At 40.2% G+C, this 17,705-nt stretch overlaps 1 protein-coding gene across 1 annotated transcript in view; it reads left to right on the top strand.

The window, feature by feature from the left end:
* The window catches only part of wdr12 (WD repeat domain 12), a 65,605-nt gene that overhangs the window by 21,417 nt on the left and 26,483 nt on the right, over nt 1–17,705 (top strand). The window contains exons 2-6 of the mRNA XM_041200938.1: nt 5,758–5,852; nt 6,425–6,519; nt 6,692–6,798; nt 7,715–7,830; nt 11,590–11,744. Coding sequence (XP_041056872.1) covers nt 5,758–5,852; nt 6,425–6,519; nt 6,692–6,798; nt 7,715–7,830; nt 11,590–11,744 — 568 coding nt within the window. The remainder of the gene's footprint in view (nt 1–5,757; nt 5,853–6,424; nt 6,520–6,691; nt 6,799–7,714; nt 7,831–11,589; nt 11,745–17,705) is intronic.

The following is a 17,705-nucleotide window of genomic DNA, read 5'->3' as shown; positions in this document are numbered from 1 at the left end:
CATTTTCTCTGCTGTTATTAATTATCTTAATTTCCTCATTTTTATTAGCCTTTTGGTTACCGTTATTTCTGGTATATAACTTGTTTTCTGCTGTGAAGACAGGTACAAAATATGTAAAAAACAAAAAAACTGCGGATGCTGGAAACCCAAAATAAAAACAGAATTACTTGGAAAAACTCAGCAGGTCTGGCAGCATCGGCGGAGAAGAAAAGAGTTGACGTTTCGAGTCCTCATGACCCTTCGACAGAACTTGAGTTCGAGTCCAAGAAAGAGTTGAAATATAAGCTGGTTTAAGGTGTGTGTGTGGGGGGCGGAGAGATAGAGAGAGAGAGGTGGGGGGGGGGGTGCTGTGGTTGTAGGGACAAACAAGCAGTGATAGAAGCAGATCATCAAAAGATGTCAATGACAATAGTACAATAGAACACATAGATGTTAAGGTTAAAGTTGGTGATATTATCTAAACGAATGTGCTAATTAAGAATGGATGGTAGGGCACTCAAGGTATAGCTCTAGTGGGGTTTTTTTTTAAATAATGGAAATAGGTGGGAAAAGGAAAATCTTTATAATTTATTGGAAAAAAAAAGGAAGGGGGAAACAGAAAGGGGGTGGGGATGGGGGAGGGAGCTCATGACCTAAAGTTGTTGAATTCAATATTCAGTCCGGAAGGCTGTAAAGTCCCTAGTCGGAAGATGAGGTGTTGTTCCTCCAGTTTGCGTTGGGCTTCACTGGAACAATGCAGCAAGCCAAGGACAGACATGTGGGCAAGAGAGCAGGGTGGAGTGTTAAAATGGCAAGCGACAGGGAGGTTTGGGTCATTCTTGCGGACAGACTGCAGGTGTTCTGCAAAGCGGTTGCCCAGTTTACGTTTGATCTCTCCAATGTAGAGGAGACCACATTGGGAGCAACGAATGCAGTAGACTAAGTTGGGGGAAATGCAAGTGAAATGCTGCTTCACTTGAAAGGAGTGTTTGGGTCCTTGGACGGTGAGGAGAGAGGAAGTGAAGGGGCAGGTGTTGCATCTTTTGCGTGGGCATGGGGTGGTGCCATAGGAGGGGGTTGAGGAGTAGGGGGTGATGGAGGAGTGGACCAGTGTGTCCCGGAGGGAGCGATCCCTACGGAATGCCGATAAGGGGGGTGAAGGGAAGATGTGTTTGGTGGTGGCATCATGCTGGAGTTGGCGGAAATGGCGGAGGATGATCCTTTGAATGCGGAGGCTGGTGGGATGATAAGTGAGGACAAGGGGCACCCTATCATGTTTCTGGGAGGGAGGAGAAGGCGTGAGGGCGGATGCGCGGGAGATGGGCCGGACACGGTTGAGGGCCCTGTCAACAACCATGGGTGGAAAACCTCGGTTAAGGAAGAAGGAGGACACGTCAGAGGAACTGTTTTTGAATGTAGCGTCATCGGAACAGATGCGACGGAGGCGAAGGAACTGAGAGAATGGATGGAGTCCTTACAGGAAGCGGGGTGTGAGGAGCTGTAGTCGAGATAGCTGTGGGAGGACTCGAAACGTCAACTCTTTTCTTCTCCGCCGATGCTGCCAGACCTGCTGAGTTTTTCCAGGTAATTCTGTTTTTGTTTTGGTACAAAATATGTGTTCAGTGTCTCTGCCATTTCCTCATTCCTCATGTTAATTGTTCCTGTCCCTGTCTCCAAGAAACCAACTTTTACTTCACTCTTTTTAAATAGTTGTAAATGCTCTTATAATTTGTTTTATATTCCTGGCTAGTTTATTCTCTTTTTTTCCCTTTTTATCAACTTTTTGGCAGCCCTTTGCTGTTTCCCACAACACTCCCATTGCTCATGCTTAGTACTGTTTTTTGCAACAGTAAAAGCCTCTTCTTTTAATCTAATACCACCTTTAACTTCATTAATAGGCCAGTGATGAGTCTTTGTTGCTGAGTTTTTGTTTTTTAATGCAATGTATTTTTGTTGAACATTTTGAATTGTTTTTTTAAACGTTTCCCACTTTATTTATTGCTACACCTTTTGGTCTATTTACCCAATCAACTTGAGCCAGCTGACTCCACATACCTATGTAATTGGCTTTAAGATTCTTGTTTGGGACTGGAGTATGTTGCTTTCGCACTTAGTATGGAATTCAATTATATTATGATTGACATCGCAGTTTACATCAAGTAAAATTTTAATTCAAATATAAAATCTCTGATTTTGAATAATTAATCTAACATCAATGGGAAAAAGTGTCTATTGAAACTTAAAAGAGCAATACACAGTAGAGTGATTGGTGGATATGTATGCGGAAGTGTGCAGAATCTGGCTATGTAACTTGCGCAATTTTGAAACTGAATAGCTTTAGCTGGCGTAAGCTAATAAGTATTTGCAAATCAAAGGAAGATTAAACAAATAAGATAACAATTTTTGAGACCCTTCTCCCAACATAGGTGAAAGAAATTCAGGAAACTAAAATGGAAAGGCAGACATCTGGTTTTAGAATGTTTAAACTTTGTGATTAACCAAAAATATTATGTTATATGACTAATAACTCTAGAGTGTGGCCTTGTGATTGAAAAAGTTACAACATGATGAGAATTGAAACATTTTACAACATTTTGCTGCCTTCGACTTATATAGCTAATTTTTTATTAACTTTTCTCATTTTTTGAACTTTATATCGATATTATCACTTCCTGAGGATACAGTGTTAACTTAGTTGTAGTTAGTTAATTGGGCACAGACCAGGCTATCTCAATGCTTTGATGCTTATTGTTCATTGCTGATTAGAGTGTGAAACTTGTGGCTCAAAGAATGATGAGAGAAGGAAGGTTTTTGATTCATGGGACACTGGCCCCCAGCAGGGAAGCTGATTCTTTGGGACCAACTGATCTGGCAAATTGTATAATTAAGGCTTTAAACTAAAAGGGGACATGGTGGTGAGGCGGTTAGTTGAAGCGAGATTTCGAAATCTAAAGAGAAAAATCAAGGCAATTGAGCGATTGGGGTAAAGACAAGCAGACTGGGACAAGAAGGGAGAGAGAGTTTAATGGTAGCAGGGCATCAATGAATAAGGTCTATGAAACAGATAATAGTAAAAAATAAAATGAATGTCTCTTATCTGAATAAAGAAGAATTTGTAATAAGGTTGATGAGCTGGAGGCACAATAATGGTTTAGATATAATCACAATCTTGGAGACATGGTTACAAGGTGATCAAGGTTGGGAAATCAATATTCCAAGGTATACAACGTATCAAAAACACAGGGAAAATAGAAAAGGGGGAGGCATAGACCTCCTCAGTAAAGGATGACATAAGTACAGTAATGAGAAAGGATCTTGGCTCAGAAGGTCATGAAGTAGAATCAGAATGGGATGAGATTAGGAATAACAAGGGTCAGAAAAGGCTGGTGGATTAGTTTATTGGCCATCTAACAGTAGTCACACTGTTGGACATAGCATTAAGCAAGAAATAATTGGAGCTTGTAACAAAGGCAATATAATTAATAATTTTGAATAGAAATAAAAATAATGTAATAATTTAATCTCCATATAAGATGAGTTTGTAGAATACTTTCACAGTTTCCTGGAATGATATGTGGTGGAACCAACAAGGGATAAGACTGTTTTAGATCTTGTATTGTTCAATGAGGCAGGGATAATTAATAATCTCATAGTGAAAGATCCACTGGAAAAATGTGATCCTAATAGAAAGTGAATTCCACATTGAAACTGAAAATGAGCCCCTCCTGTCCCAAACAAAAATGTTAAAACTTTTTTAAAAATCAGTTACATATGTATGAGAGAAGACCTGGCTAAGGTTGATTGAGGAAATAGGCAAAAAACAATATGGCAATTAAAAAAGAAGTAGGAAACATGGAAAGAACCCATTCAAAATGTTCAACAAAATTGCTTCACATTGAAACGCAGAAAAACTCTGCAGGAAAGGTCCGTCCATGGCTTAGTAGAGAAGTTAATGAGAGTATTAGATTAAAAGAAGAGGCTTATAATGTGACAAGGCATAGTAATTAGCCTGAGAATTGGGAATGATTTGGAAACCCACAAAGGACCACCAAAAAGATAATAAAAAGGGAGAAAAATAGACGATGAGAATAAACTAGCCAAGAATATAAAAACAAACCCTAAGAGCTTTTAAAATATATATATATAAGGGAGGAGAGTAGCTAAGGTAAGCGTTGATTCCTCAGAGGCAGAGACGGGAGAAATCATTATGGAGAATGAGGATATGGCAGAGATGTATGTCATGGATAGGGAGAGGTGGTGGGATAACTACTTGCCTTTCCCTCGCCTTTCGATTGACCACAACATGGGCTTAAGTGTTTTAAACCCTTTGAGTGTTGTGACTTTAAAGAATAAATGAACAGGCTTTCTGGTAAGTTTAAATCAAAAGTAATGATAAACATTTATTTACACAAGACCCTAAAAATAAATGAAATGAAACACATACTCAGATACACATACACGCAAAAAGACATGTACTTAGATTACTAACAGAATAACGTGAAACAAATCAAGTGTTCTTAACCATTCCTTTACGATGAAAAGCATTGCAGGCCCAAAGTATTCTCTCTCTTGGGTCTTTGAAGTCAATGGAGATTGGAAGTTTCTGGGTTTTTCATATGAAAGTGTGGCCGAGCTTCTGAGAGGAGATCTAATTGAGGTATATAAGATGCTAAAGGGGATAGACAAAGTAGACATGGAGTGGATGTTTCCCCTTGTGGGACATTCTAGAATGAGAGGCCATAGGTTTAGGCTAAGGGGTGGTAGATTTAAATCAGAAATGAGGAGGAATTATTTTTCTCAAAGGGTCGTGAATCTGTGGAATTCCCTACCTCAGAGTACAGTGGATGCTGGGACGCTGAATAAATTTAAGGAGGAGATAGACAGATTTCTTAGACACTGGTTCAGTGTTAGCTGGCATATTGTGTCCAATTCTGTGCATTGCACTTTAGAAAGAATGAAGGCTTTGGGGAGGATGCAGAAGAGATTTGCTGGAATTGTTTGAGGGCTAAGAGATTACAGTTATGTAGATAAACTGGAGAAGTTTTTTTTTCCCCTTAGAGCAGAGAAGTTTCAGAGGAGATTTTTTTGTGGTTAAAATTAAAAAGCCTTTAGATAGACTAAGTAAAAAATCCCATTTCCAATGTCTGAAACACAGCCTTAAGGTCATTGGCAAAGAGCCTTAGGCGACATAAGGAAAAACGTTTCATGCACCAAGTAATTAGCACTTGGAATGCATTTCCTGGTGGTGGAAGAGACAGATTGAGCAGTAGCTGTCAAAAGGGAAAAAAGCAAAAGAACTGTTCTGTTGAAGAGTCATACGGACTCGAAACGTTAACTGTGTTCCCCTCTGCAGATGCTGTCAGACCTGCTGAGTTTTTCCAGGTATTTTTATTTTTGCTGTCAAAAGGGAATTGGATATATACGTGGAGAATTAAATTGTAGAGCTATGGAGAAGGAGTCAGGGGAGTGGGTCAAACTACATTGCCCCTTGAAATAACCGGTGCAGGCTCAATGGGCTGAATGGTCTCCTTCTGTACTTCATTATATATAATTCTATGAAATAGCTTTACACGGGAAGGGAGGGAAAGTATTCAATGGAGTATTCCCCCCGCTTCTAGTTTCTGACTCAGTACAAACATTTGCACTAGCGGTCACACCTATTATCATGGCTGCAGTAGGTACATGATATCAGGGCCACAAAGTAGCATGAGCCTTCCAATAATAATATATCTAAAAAAGCTGACATTGTAACACTGAGAAATTTATTTCTGCATATAGGTATGAAGTAGATGATACACCATTCTCTGTGCCTGCTACATCTGAAGTTAATGATCTCAGTAAAGTCATCAATAAGCTACTGGAAGCAAAACATGGTGAGTATATGCCATTTGTGAGTGCCTGACAATTGATACAATTGAGATCTGCCAGCTGATACTTTTTAAGATAAGCCAGGTAGATTTTTGTTCCATGAAATAAATTTTCTGAGGACTGCATTCCTTCTAGATTCAAATCTAACCCAAATCTATGGCATGTATGGGTCCTTGCGATGAGAATCCTGGGCTTGCTTCCGCAGCACAACACAGCCTAGACTGCCATTTCACTGAGATTACAATGATAGATGGTGTGGAAAATGCAAAAGATTGACATTGGTCCAGTATTGGGTGTTCTTTTAATTTTAGCATCATGTAATATAACTAACCGATTCACTGAGTGGCAAAAGTAATACATGGAAAATGTTCACATTTCCAGCATTTACCTGGTCATCAGTCCTCAGTGTCTTGAGTATGATTGTTTCTTTGAGCTTAAGGGCTAAGGAAGAATTGTAGTTTATGCTCAATAGTTTGAGTGTTCAGTAGTCCATTTAAGGGCGGGATGCATGCTATGTATGTCTGTTGTTTGTTTTGTATGTGAAGTGACTCATAAGTGGCATTTTTTGTTCTTGCAGCTAATCACAAGCATGCAGACTTTGATTTCCTCATTAAGGGCCAGTTCCTACGGCTGGCACTGGTTAAGCACATGGAATTGGAAAACATTTCAACGGTAAGTCACCACAGAGCAACTTTCGTGAACATTCATTAATACAGGGCCCTCCATCTCTCGGGCTGGGAAAATACAGCATGTCTTATTTTTGTGAAAATAGTGGGGGGAAAATGTGGTTGGTTGATGACCAAACTGAAGAAAGCATTAATGTTATCTTTCTATCCTGCACTAGGAAGAGGTGGTTGAGATTGAATATGTAGAACGATACAGTGCTCCTCAGCCGGAAGAGTGCTTGTTCCATGATGATTGGGTCAGTGCAGTGGAGGCACAGGGAGAATGGTAAGAATAGTATTGATCAAAGCCATTTTGCAGTGGGACCCCTGAAAATGGTGGAAACCTGGTTCAGAAAGCCCATTGATGAAAATGTGAGCAGCATTTTTGAAAAGGGTGTGAGCCAGTGATTGTTCATTTGCCATCAGGGCTTAAAACTTTGTGGAGCAGTTTGGTTATTTGTCATTTTCTTTTTCAAACTGCTTAATGGTTCTACTGGGGTTCTGTCTGGTTTGAGCAATGACTGATCTTTGATTTAACTGATCCATGGCACCTAACATAATAGACTTGTATAACAGCAACAGTGGGGAAACTCACCTTTTTCAATAATACTACTTTATAGTGCCACATGGGCTAAATCCCATCAGTTACTAGTTATCCAGTGTTGATATGGATGTTCTTGGATTGGTGATTATTTAACTTTTGCCTGCCCCCTTTCCCTCCTTACCTTGCTGCACTCTAGAAACTAATCCTAGACTCAGTTCCTTAAAATAGTACTGTGTTTAGGGTGAGAGAAGCGACCAGTATTATTTACATTAGCATGTCCAAGTAAAGCAATGACGCATGTCAACATCATTCAACGTTCCCTTGTATATTTTCAAGCAAATAAGTTTATCAAGCAGAAAATGCTGGAAATGCTCAGCAGATCTGGCAGCATCTGTGGAAAGAGAAAAACAGTTAATGTTTCAGATGAGTGACCCCTTTATCAGTTCTGAAATGTTAACGCTGTTTTCTTTCTCCATGGATACTGCCAGACCTGCTGAGCATTTCCAGCATTTTCTGTTTTTATTTCAGACTCCCAGCATCTGCAGTATTTTACGGTTATAAGTTTGTGAAGTGCTTCTGCTTGGAAATAGCTCATTGTCTAGCCTTGAGTAACATAGCAGTATTCAAAGCTTGATGTGGTTATTTTATGCTCTTTCAGGATTCTCACAGGATCATATGATAAAATTGCTCACATTTGGACTTTAGATGGTCGACCACTCATGGCTCTTTCTGGACACACCGAAGTAGTCAAAGATATAGCGTGGATCAGAAAAGGTGAATGTTTTGATAGTGAACTCAAAATAACTGCAGCCGAGCTTTGGCCAAGTGGGGACTATTTTTAAAGAATCTGGATCTGCAGACTTCTTGATATCTGTAGGGATCATTCAGTAAATTGTAGGATTGTATTTTCTACCACTAGAGGGCGTTTTACAGTATTATGTAGCTCACTGGGCGTCTCTTGTGGCAATAATAGATAATGCAATACAGATGAAGGTGTAAACTGCTTGAATGCACAGCTGGTTGTTGTCTCGTAATGATAGTTCTATTAAATCTGTCTGATCTTTGTACAACCTGTTTGGTTGTATATTGGTCTGCAATTTTGAAATTCACCTAATGAATAGCTGTCATTAATGTATATTATGGGATGGTTTGTGATATCATCTTTGCATTGGAGTTTGATTTCTCATACTGGTGCATCAGTTACTCTAGTTCCCCTGATGTTTTAAAAACAGAGTATATTTTTTGAGAATTCTTCGTAATATTTTGAGTTTAGGGTCTGAGAAGTTCACGCAAGATTTTAAGTTCCTTACTTATGTATGTATTTTGAACTTTGAGAGAGTAATAAAATTCATCCTTTAGTAAGTTGCTATTTAGAACATGAACATGCTGAATCTATACCATTTGAATTTCATTCCCAAGGCATGCCTGTTATCTTGACCTCGGTTGATGCTTTCCTTTTGTAACATATAATGGCCCAGATTTTGTGGTTGTAATGATAGTGAAATCGTCACTGTTCACTGTCACTACTTTATAAAACTGCTAAAAACTTCACATCCACACATGAGCAGTTAAATGCAGAAATTCAGAAGTTGCTCCTCCACAGGGTGTGCTGTTGAAGTCCTTGCCGATGGAAATTGTTGGGAGATTTCTCAATTATACTTCTTGGGGTCTGTTAATTTGCTGAGGGCTTCCTGTCGAATTAGTGTGGCCTAAAGAAAACAAGAGAAAGCCACAAGACCCCGGCTGGAGGCGAGGGCACAGTTGATTTTATTATTGTTGCAACAAGAGATGTGGACTACACCAGAGTCCCATCTAACGAATACAAGCATGTGTCCAGTTTTTATAGTAAGACAGTTTCATTCATTGCTATGGCTAACAACACAGCGGAGATAGTAAACAATACGCAGAGATTGCTTCCCATTTCATATTAACAATTGTACACCGTCAAGTTCATGTTACTATGCAGCCGGAGGTAAACTCTGATCAGTATTGATAGCTGGTTAATGATTGGAGGTGAACTCCGATGAACATTGATAGTCTACTATTGTCTACTTACAGGCATCCATCCCTCTTTAACTGCCCTCCTGTAACAAGATTAAGGGTGTTCACAATGCCCAGACAATTCCGATTATTTTAAATACACAAAATGCACATACAGCCAACGTCAACACTTGTCCCTATCTTACACAGATTTACATTATTAACTAGCTCAACCTATTACCTTATTCTCAACTGACCCTGGTTGGCTCTTGAGCGGCAGGGGTCCACGCTCCAGCACCAAGGAGTTGTCCCTACCTACCTTTTCCTCTAGCTAATGTAGGGAGGGACCACCACACAGCCAAGGAACCATGTGCCCTCACTGAAAATTCCCCCCAACAGAAATCAATTAGAAATGACTGAATTGAAGTGAATTTCCACCTTTTATGCTGCTATTCTTGCTGTAAAAGCAATTGAAAAGGTTACGCCTTTTTGAATCAGGTGTAACTGGATGTTTTACAACATGCTAAGTCATAATTACTGTCAAATGACATCTCTGGCACTGAAAAACTAATTTTATATTTGTGGAATGTAAAATTTTTCCATGATACAAATTTAATAGCTTTTTGAAATAATTTTGTTAAGTTTATGATATTTCAGAATTGTACCTTAATCCCATAAATATGTCTCAATTTTTATTTTGCTTTCTGTAAAATTACAAAACATGAATGATCAAACCTACTTATTTCTTCCTGGTTTGCTGTCTGTGAGCATTCTTCAATGGCTATTTAGCCTACTTGATGACATCACTATTATTGGTTGCAAGAGGTATCCCCTATAGCTGGCCTTAGAATCAAATTAACCTTGGGAAAGGTGAAATCTATGCCACAGAGCTTTCTAAATACTTTTGTGTAGCTTTCTTTGAGGTAATTGGCGAGCTTCATCACTTTGCTGTGGACTACAAAATCTAGATAAATGTGAAGGGGGTGACCATAATTCAGGAAATAACTACAGTGGATTGTTCCACTAAAAAATTATCAGGAATCTACGTTAAAATTAAAGCAATTAAAATTGAAAACAAACATTAAGAGATTAGAAAAATTTTATAAAGGATCTGTTTTCTCTCAGAATTAAAGTTTTTTTATTCTTTCAAGGAATGTGGGCATTGCTGGCAAGGCCAGCATTTGTTGTCCATTCGTAATTGCCCTTGAAGTGTGTGTCTTGCTAGGTCATTTCAGAGGGCAGTTCAGAGTCAACTACATTGCTGGGGATCTGGAGTCACATGTAGGTCAGATCAGATAAGGACAGCAGATTGCTTTCTCTAAAGGACATTAGTGAAGCAGATGGGGTTTTCACTACAATTGATGATAGTTTCATGGTCACCATCACTGTTTCTGGTAATTCAAATTGAAATGCGCTATTTTTGGGCACAGTCATTTTCCTTCTCTACTTATCTAGTTTGACTTTTACAGTCACTTAAGACTTAGCCACATGTTCACCATTCCTTGGTAATGTATGAAGTATAATGTGGGAAAATTTGAAGTTGTCACTTTGGCAGGAAGAATAAAAAAGCAAAGTATTACTTAGATGGAGAATGACTACAGAATTCCAATGTGCAGAGGGACCTAGGTGTTCTAGTACATGAATCGCAAAAAGTTAGTATGCAGTTACAGCAATAATTAAGAAGGCTAATGGAATGCTATCCTTTATTACAAGAAGAATTGTACATAAAAGTAAGGATGTTATGTTTCAGTTATAAAGGGCATTGGTGAGACCACATCTTGAGTACTGTGTGTAGCTTTGGTCTCCTTATTTAAGGAAGGATATAATGCGTTCAGAGGAGGTTTAATAGATTGATACCTGGAATGAGCAGGTTATCTTATGAGGAAAGGTTGGACAGACTGGGCTTATTTCTACTGGAATTTAGATGAGTGAGGGGTAACTTGATTGATGTATATAAGATCCTGAAGTCTTGACCAAGATGGACATGGAGAGGATGTTTCCTCTTGTGGGTGAGGCCAGACTAGGGGGCACTGTTTTAAAAATAGGGGTCGCCCTTTTAGGACAGAGATGAGGAGAATTTTTCTCTCGGAGGGTTGTGCGACTTTGGAACTCTGCCCAGAAAGTAGTGGAGGCGGGTCGTTGAATATTTTTAACGCAAAGTAGATGGATTCTTGTTAGGCAAGGGAATCAAAGGTTATCGGGGGTAGATGGGAATGTGGAATTCAAAACACAAGTGGATCAATCATGATCTGTCGAAGGGTCATGAGGACTCGAAACGTCAACTCTTTTCTTCTCCGCCGATGCTGCCAGACCTGCGAGTTTTTCCAGGTAATTCTGTTTTTGTTTTGGATTTCCAGCATCCGCAGTTTTTTTGTTTTTATAATCATGATCTTATTGAATGGTAGAGCAGGCTTGAGGGGCTGAATCGCCTGCTGCTGCTATTGTGTATTTTGTATGTTTGTATTGAAAAATGTCCTTGTGCGTTCATGTGCTGTCTATTTGCTTTATAAATGTGATGTATGGCTTTATTTAACTAAGTGCTGTTTCAATTAGTTGGTCCCTGCAACTTGCTGCTCAGTGCCTCTCAAGATCAGAGTGTTATTTTGTGGGAATGGAACTCTGAAAAGAACAAAGTGAAAGCATTGCACTGCTGTCGAGGACATGCTGCAAGTGTAGAGTCAATTGCTGTGGACAACACCAAAACAAAAGTGAGTGCTTAATTGTGAGATTTTAGCTGTGTATATAAATGACTTTGTGATGTTATCTATCTAGATCTGCAGATTAACACTTTTATCTGGTTTAGTATTTTAGATAATCTTATTCATTAAAGGCCAGCAGATTGGGAAGTGCAGAATAAGCCAAAAAAAGTAGATGTATTTAATCTCATGTGCACTGCAACAAACTGAGAAACTCTGGTTTCGTTATTGCAGTGTTTTCTGTTTGTTTTTATTGTCAATCTTTTCCTGCCTATAGTAGTAACTAATGACAATTTAGTCTTAGACTTTTAGCAGTGTTGTTCTGAGAACCTTGTTAGGAGGTACTCCAGAACACTCAAGGATTGACTTCTTCCAATTTCCACCCCATTACCAACCCGCACCCCCCCATGTTTTTGGCTGATCGTTTTGCCTAATTGTGACTTGAGAAGGTGACAGTGAAAGAACGGCAATATATTTCACCTTCCAAATCTATGATCACTGCCATCTTCAGCTGCTTCATCAATGACCTCGTTTCCATCATAAGGTCAGAAATGGGAATGCTCATTGATGATGGTACAATGTTCACCATTTGTGACTCCTCAGATACTGAAGCAGTCCATGTCCAAATGCAGCAAGACCTGGACAACATCCAGGCTTCGGCTGACAAGTGGCAAGTAACATTCACGCCACACAAGTGCCAGGCAGTGACCATCTCCAACAAGAGAGAATCTAACCATCGCCCCTTGACATTCAATGGCATTACCATTACTGAATCCCCACGACCAACATCCTGGGGGCTATCATTGACCAGAACTGAACTGACTAGCCATATAAATACTGTGGCTACAAGAGCAGGTCAGAGGCCAGGAATCCTGTGGTGAGGAACTCACTCCTGACTCCCCAAAGCCTGTCCACCATCAACAAGGCACAAGTCAGGAGTGTGATGGTATACTCTCCACTTGCCTGGATGAGTGCGGCTCCAACAACCCTCAAGAAGCTTGACACCATCCAGGACAAGGCTGCCCTCTTGATTGGCACCCCATCCACAAACATGCACTCCCTCCACCACTGACACAGTGGCAGTAGTGTATACCATCTACAAGATACACTGCAGAAACTCACCAAGGCTCCTAAGGCAGCACCTTCCAAACCCACAGCCACTACCATCTTGAAGTACAAGGGCAGCAGATACATGGGAACACCACCTGGAAGTTCCCTTCCAAGCCTCTTACCATCCTGACTTGGAAATATATCACCGTTCCTTCACTGCCACTGGAAGTGCACTCTGGTGAACAAGTAAAACATCAGTCACCTGTATCCAGTTTAAAACAAGTGAATCTCTTGCTCATCCTTGGGCCATCATTATTGTGCAGTAGCTTGGTCATGCTGACTCCAATAGTGGTAACTATAGCACTGGTTGTGCATCTACAACAATGCTATGACATGTAATACTTAAAAGTTATTGAACATATTGTCAGCTCCCAAACACCTGCCTGTCTTATTTGCAATGTTTGCATTTTTCCAATTAGGTTTCCATCCCTGAAGTAGCTCTAAGCTAAATCAAAAATAATACCTTCTGTGACTATGACACGGTGGTATTTATTCCTCTCCCTCTTTCACCAGTCTACCTTGACAATCATAGGATAGTTCAGCACAGAGGGAGCCTATATGGCCTATCAAATCTGTGTTGGCTCTTTCAGAGCAATCCACCTTGACCCACTCACCCCTCTTGTTCCCATCTCCCTGCAATTATATGTTCCTTTGGTATTTATCCAATTTCCTTTTGAATCTGTACCCACCATCGTATCAGGCAGTGCATTCCAAATCCTAACCACTCTACATAAAAAAAGCTTTTTTTAATGTTGAATCTGGTTCTTTTACCAATTACCTAAAATATATGTCCTTTCATTAGTGAACTTTCCGCCACTGGAAATAGTTTCTCTTTATTTACTTTATCTAAATCCTTAGGATTAAGACGAGACATTTCATAAATGTGAAATGCTGCAATACCCAGAGGGCTGTGGATGCTTCATCATTGAGTATATTCAAGATTTGAGATCAACAGTTTTTTGGACACTAAGAAAATTGAGGATAGGGCAGGAATGTGAAGTTGAGATAGAAGGTTAGCCATAATTTTATCGAATGAGGGAACAGTCTTGAGTGAAGTTATGGCTTCCAATTTTCTATTTCTTATGTTCTTGTTAAATGCATGGCACAGTGCAATGGGCAAGCTTTGTCACTCAGTAAATACAAGATAACTCAGACCAATACTGTCTCGTAAATTATTACAAAATATACCAAATGATTGGTACAACCAATTACATAGATAATTGACTACATTACAACTCAGAATGGGGGAAAAGAAGAGATTTGTACATAGGTAAGATTTGTTTATAGGGAATTGGAGATTTCAATTGTAAAGCATTAATGCTAATAGTAAGTTTTAAACAGAACAGCTGATTCCCAAATCTTTAACCAGTTACAGACAAGTTGCAAAAATATATTTTCTCACACTTAAACAATGTTTTCACAGTTAAGTACCCCTCCCCATAAAGCAGCTACAATAGTATGTTGATTGACAACTTAGCCCCAGTAAAAGGTGTGAAGAAAACATGTCAAGAGGTGCACAATTTTTGCATCAATACATCAGATAATTAGACAAGTTATGGTAAGATTGATATTGCATATAGGACTGTACTTTTTGCTGAGCTCTGCCTTGCTTTTGCCCAACTCATTATGTAGCTTTGCCTTTAACCAGCCCATCTCATCCAGCAGGCTCTGTGTATCTGTCAGCTCCATCTTGTACATGGACTTGTTGCCAGTCAGCTCATATATTCTTACCTCTTCATTCTTGGAGATCTTTTGCTGCAACTCTTGCATTCCAGTCAGTGCACCTTGTAGATGTAGAAGGTTAGGTTCGGGTTCACTCATCTTTCTCCTAAATGTGGGTGATCTGGGTGGCGCTCAGAGGTATTTGGGCTGCTAGGGCTGGAGCAGTTGATAAATTTTTTTTATTTGTTCATGGGCGTCACTGTCCAGGCCAGCATTTATTACCCTTCCCTAGTTGCCCTAGTTCAGAGGGCATTTAAGAGTCAGCCACATTGCTGTGGGTCAGGAATCACATGTAGGCCAGACCAGGTAAGGCTGACAAATTTCCTACCCCCCTAAAGGGCATTAGTGAACCAGATGGGTTTTTACAACAACCAACAATGGTTTCATGGTCATCATTAGACTTCTAATTCCAGATTTTTTAACTGAATTCAAATTCCACCATCTGCCATGGCGGAATTTGAACCTGGGTCCTTAGAGTATTACCCTGGGTCTCTGGATTGCTAGTCCATTATGATATCGCCTCCCCACAAGTGATACATTTTGGTAGGAAGAATGAGGAGAGGCAATATAAAATGAAGGATGCAGAGGGACCTGGTGGTATATCTGCACAGGGAAGGTTGAGAACTGGTTAAAAAGGCATATGGGATCCTGGGCTTTACACAAGACATAGAATACAAAAGCAAGGAAGTTATCATGAGCTTTTAGAATACCCTAATTCGGCTCAGCAGGAATATTGTGCCTAATTCTGGGCACTGCTCTTTACGAAGGATGTGAAGGCGGAAGGAGCTTGCAGAAAAGATTTATGAGAATGGTTCCAGGGATGTGGGACTTCAGTTATGTGGATGGATTAGAGAAACTGGGCTTTTTCTTCCTGGATAAGGGAAAGTTGAGAGGAGATTTGATAGAGGTGTTCAAAATCATGAGGGGTCTAATGAGAGTATTTACTAGTGAGGGTATATGGAGGGAAAACTGTTCCTGTTGGTGGAAGGATTGAAAACCAGAGGGCACAGGTAATTGGAAAAAGAAGCAACGACAACATAAGGAAAAACTTTTTTATGCAGCCAGTGGTTAGGATCTGCAGTGCAGTGCCTGAGAGTACAATAGAGACAGATTCAGTTGTGCATTTCAAAGGGGAATTGGATTAGAACTTGACGAGAGAAAACTTTCAGGGCTACAGGGAAAGGGTGGGGAAGTAGGACTAGCTGGGTTACAGAAACGACTGGCCTCCTTTGTTGTAACCATCCCCACAGATCGCCGGTAATTATCTTGTTTAATAATAGATCAGTTTCATACCAATCCATTAGCACCTGTGCTGTCAAATCCCTTTTATTCAATGTTGGTCACACCATCATCTTCCACTGCATTTGCTCCGTTGTTCAGGTTTGCCGGATTGCACCACCTTTGCTTCCTGCTCTGTACTATCGCCCCCAGATATCCTCAGAGACCGGTCTGGAAGTATCTTCTTCCTTTTCTACATACTGCTGATTGCCAATATTATCCCTGGGTATGGGAGCAGCTTCCACATGTAGACTGATGACACCCAACTTTACATCTCCACCGTTGCCTATGATCCCTGTACTATTGGTAAATCTTTGAGTGATACTTTGAATTAAACTTGGGAAGGTGCTTGAGAGCTATCACTATCCAACCAGGATTCAAATGCACCCAAAATGGTGGGATTGAGTTTTTAGTAAGGCTTGAAGATGGGATATAACATTACAAGTTATACAGCAAAAACATATGACCGTGGAAAATTGTGAATACCGGTTCAGATTGGGCAGGATGGCTGGCATGCACAAACAGCTCTCTCTTCCTTCTTCCACTTCTCTTCTTGGTGCTGAAGGGTGGAATTTTATGCCAGTGGAATGTTACGGTCCTGCCGAAGTCAATGGACTTTTGGACCATTCGCCACATTTTACACCCTTGCTCCCGCCACAATGGGACTGTAAAGTTCCACCCCAGGTCTTTTTGATTTCTTGAACCCCTTGAGGGAGTGTTTGACCAGAGCCTGTCTTCAGTGTCCATGTCCATTGTACTGAGCTTTCCAAAAGCCTTTTACTTCTTACCCTTTTAAGAGTGGATACCTGAATGGATTATTGGTCTGATAAAGAGTTACTTTATTTCAAAACACCTTATCAGGCATGGAGTTCTTTGCCTAAACTTTGGGTTGACAATCTCACCTTTGATATCATTCAACTGCCATTAGCTTCTTGAGGCTTTGAATGTGCCATTGGCAGTTATCAATCACACTTCATCGTTTTCCTTATCACATCTCAAGTTGTTCTTCCCAGATTAGTTCCATCCTCCCAGTGGCTGAGGAAATCCTCCCAGAGACACAGTGTGGCTTCAGACCTCCCAGGGAGCCTCCAGCACAGTCTTTGCTGCCTGACAAATCCAAGCAAAAAGCCAAGAACAACATCCAAAGCATTTGACTCAGTAAATTGTGAGGCTTCATGGATTGTGCTCTATGATTTGGAATGTTCAAGAAACTTGATCACAATCCTGCAGTTGCTTTGTGATAAAATGTCTGCAGCTGTTTTAAGTGGGAGATCTAAAACAGACACCTTCAAAATCTGGACTGGGGTCAAGCAAGGCTATGTGATGGCCCCCATCTTATTTACAATCTACCTGACAGTGGCTATTCACTTCAGCAAAGATTAACTGCCCTGTGGTATCAGTATTAAACACTGTCTAGATGGAAAATTCTTTAACCTCACAGTTGCCTCTGTGCCAAAACTAAATTGACCATCATAGATAATTGTACATGATTACTGTTTGTGGATGACTGCAGTGTCGTTGCCTACTCTGCACCAGGTTTGCAAGCCACGCTCAATCCCTTCAATTCTGCATACAAGAAACTTGGCCTGCCCTTGAATGTTGCCAAAACAAAATTCATATATCAACCCACACCTGGTCAGCTAAATATTCCACCTCCCATATATATTGATAAGGGAATAATCTGGAATATGTTAGCACTTCCCATACCTTGACAACCACTTTTCTCCATCTTCACATCCGTCTTCACCCAAGAGAATGGGGATGAAGGTATCGAACTCTGGGAGAGAGACTGCGAGGTTCTTGAGCAAATTGATTTAGGGACTGACAAGGTATTGGAGGTGTTGGCAGGCTTAAAAGTGGACA

This window comes from Carcharodon carcharias, chromosome 12 (assembly GCF_017639515.1).
Source record: "Carcharodon carcharias isolate sCarCar2 chromosome 12, sCarCar2.pri, whole genome shotgun sequence".
Classification (NCBI taxonomy): Eukaryota; Metazoa; Chordata; class Chondrichthyes; order Lamniformes; family Lamnidae; genus Carcharodon; species Carcharodon carcharias.
The sequence above is the reverse complement of the archived record's forward strand: the minus strand, read 5'-3'. Positions and strand labels throughout refer to the sequence as shown.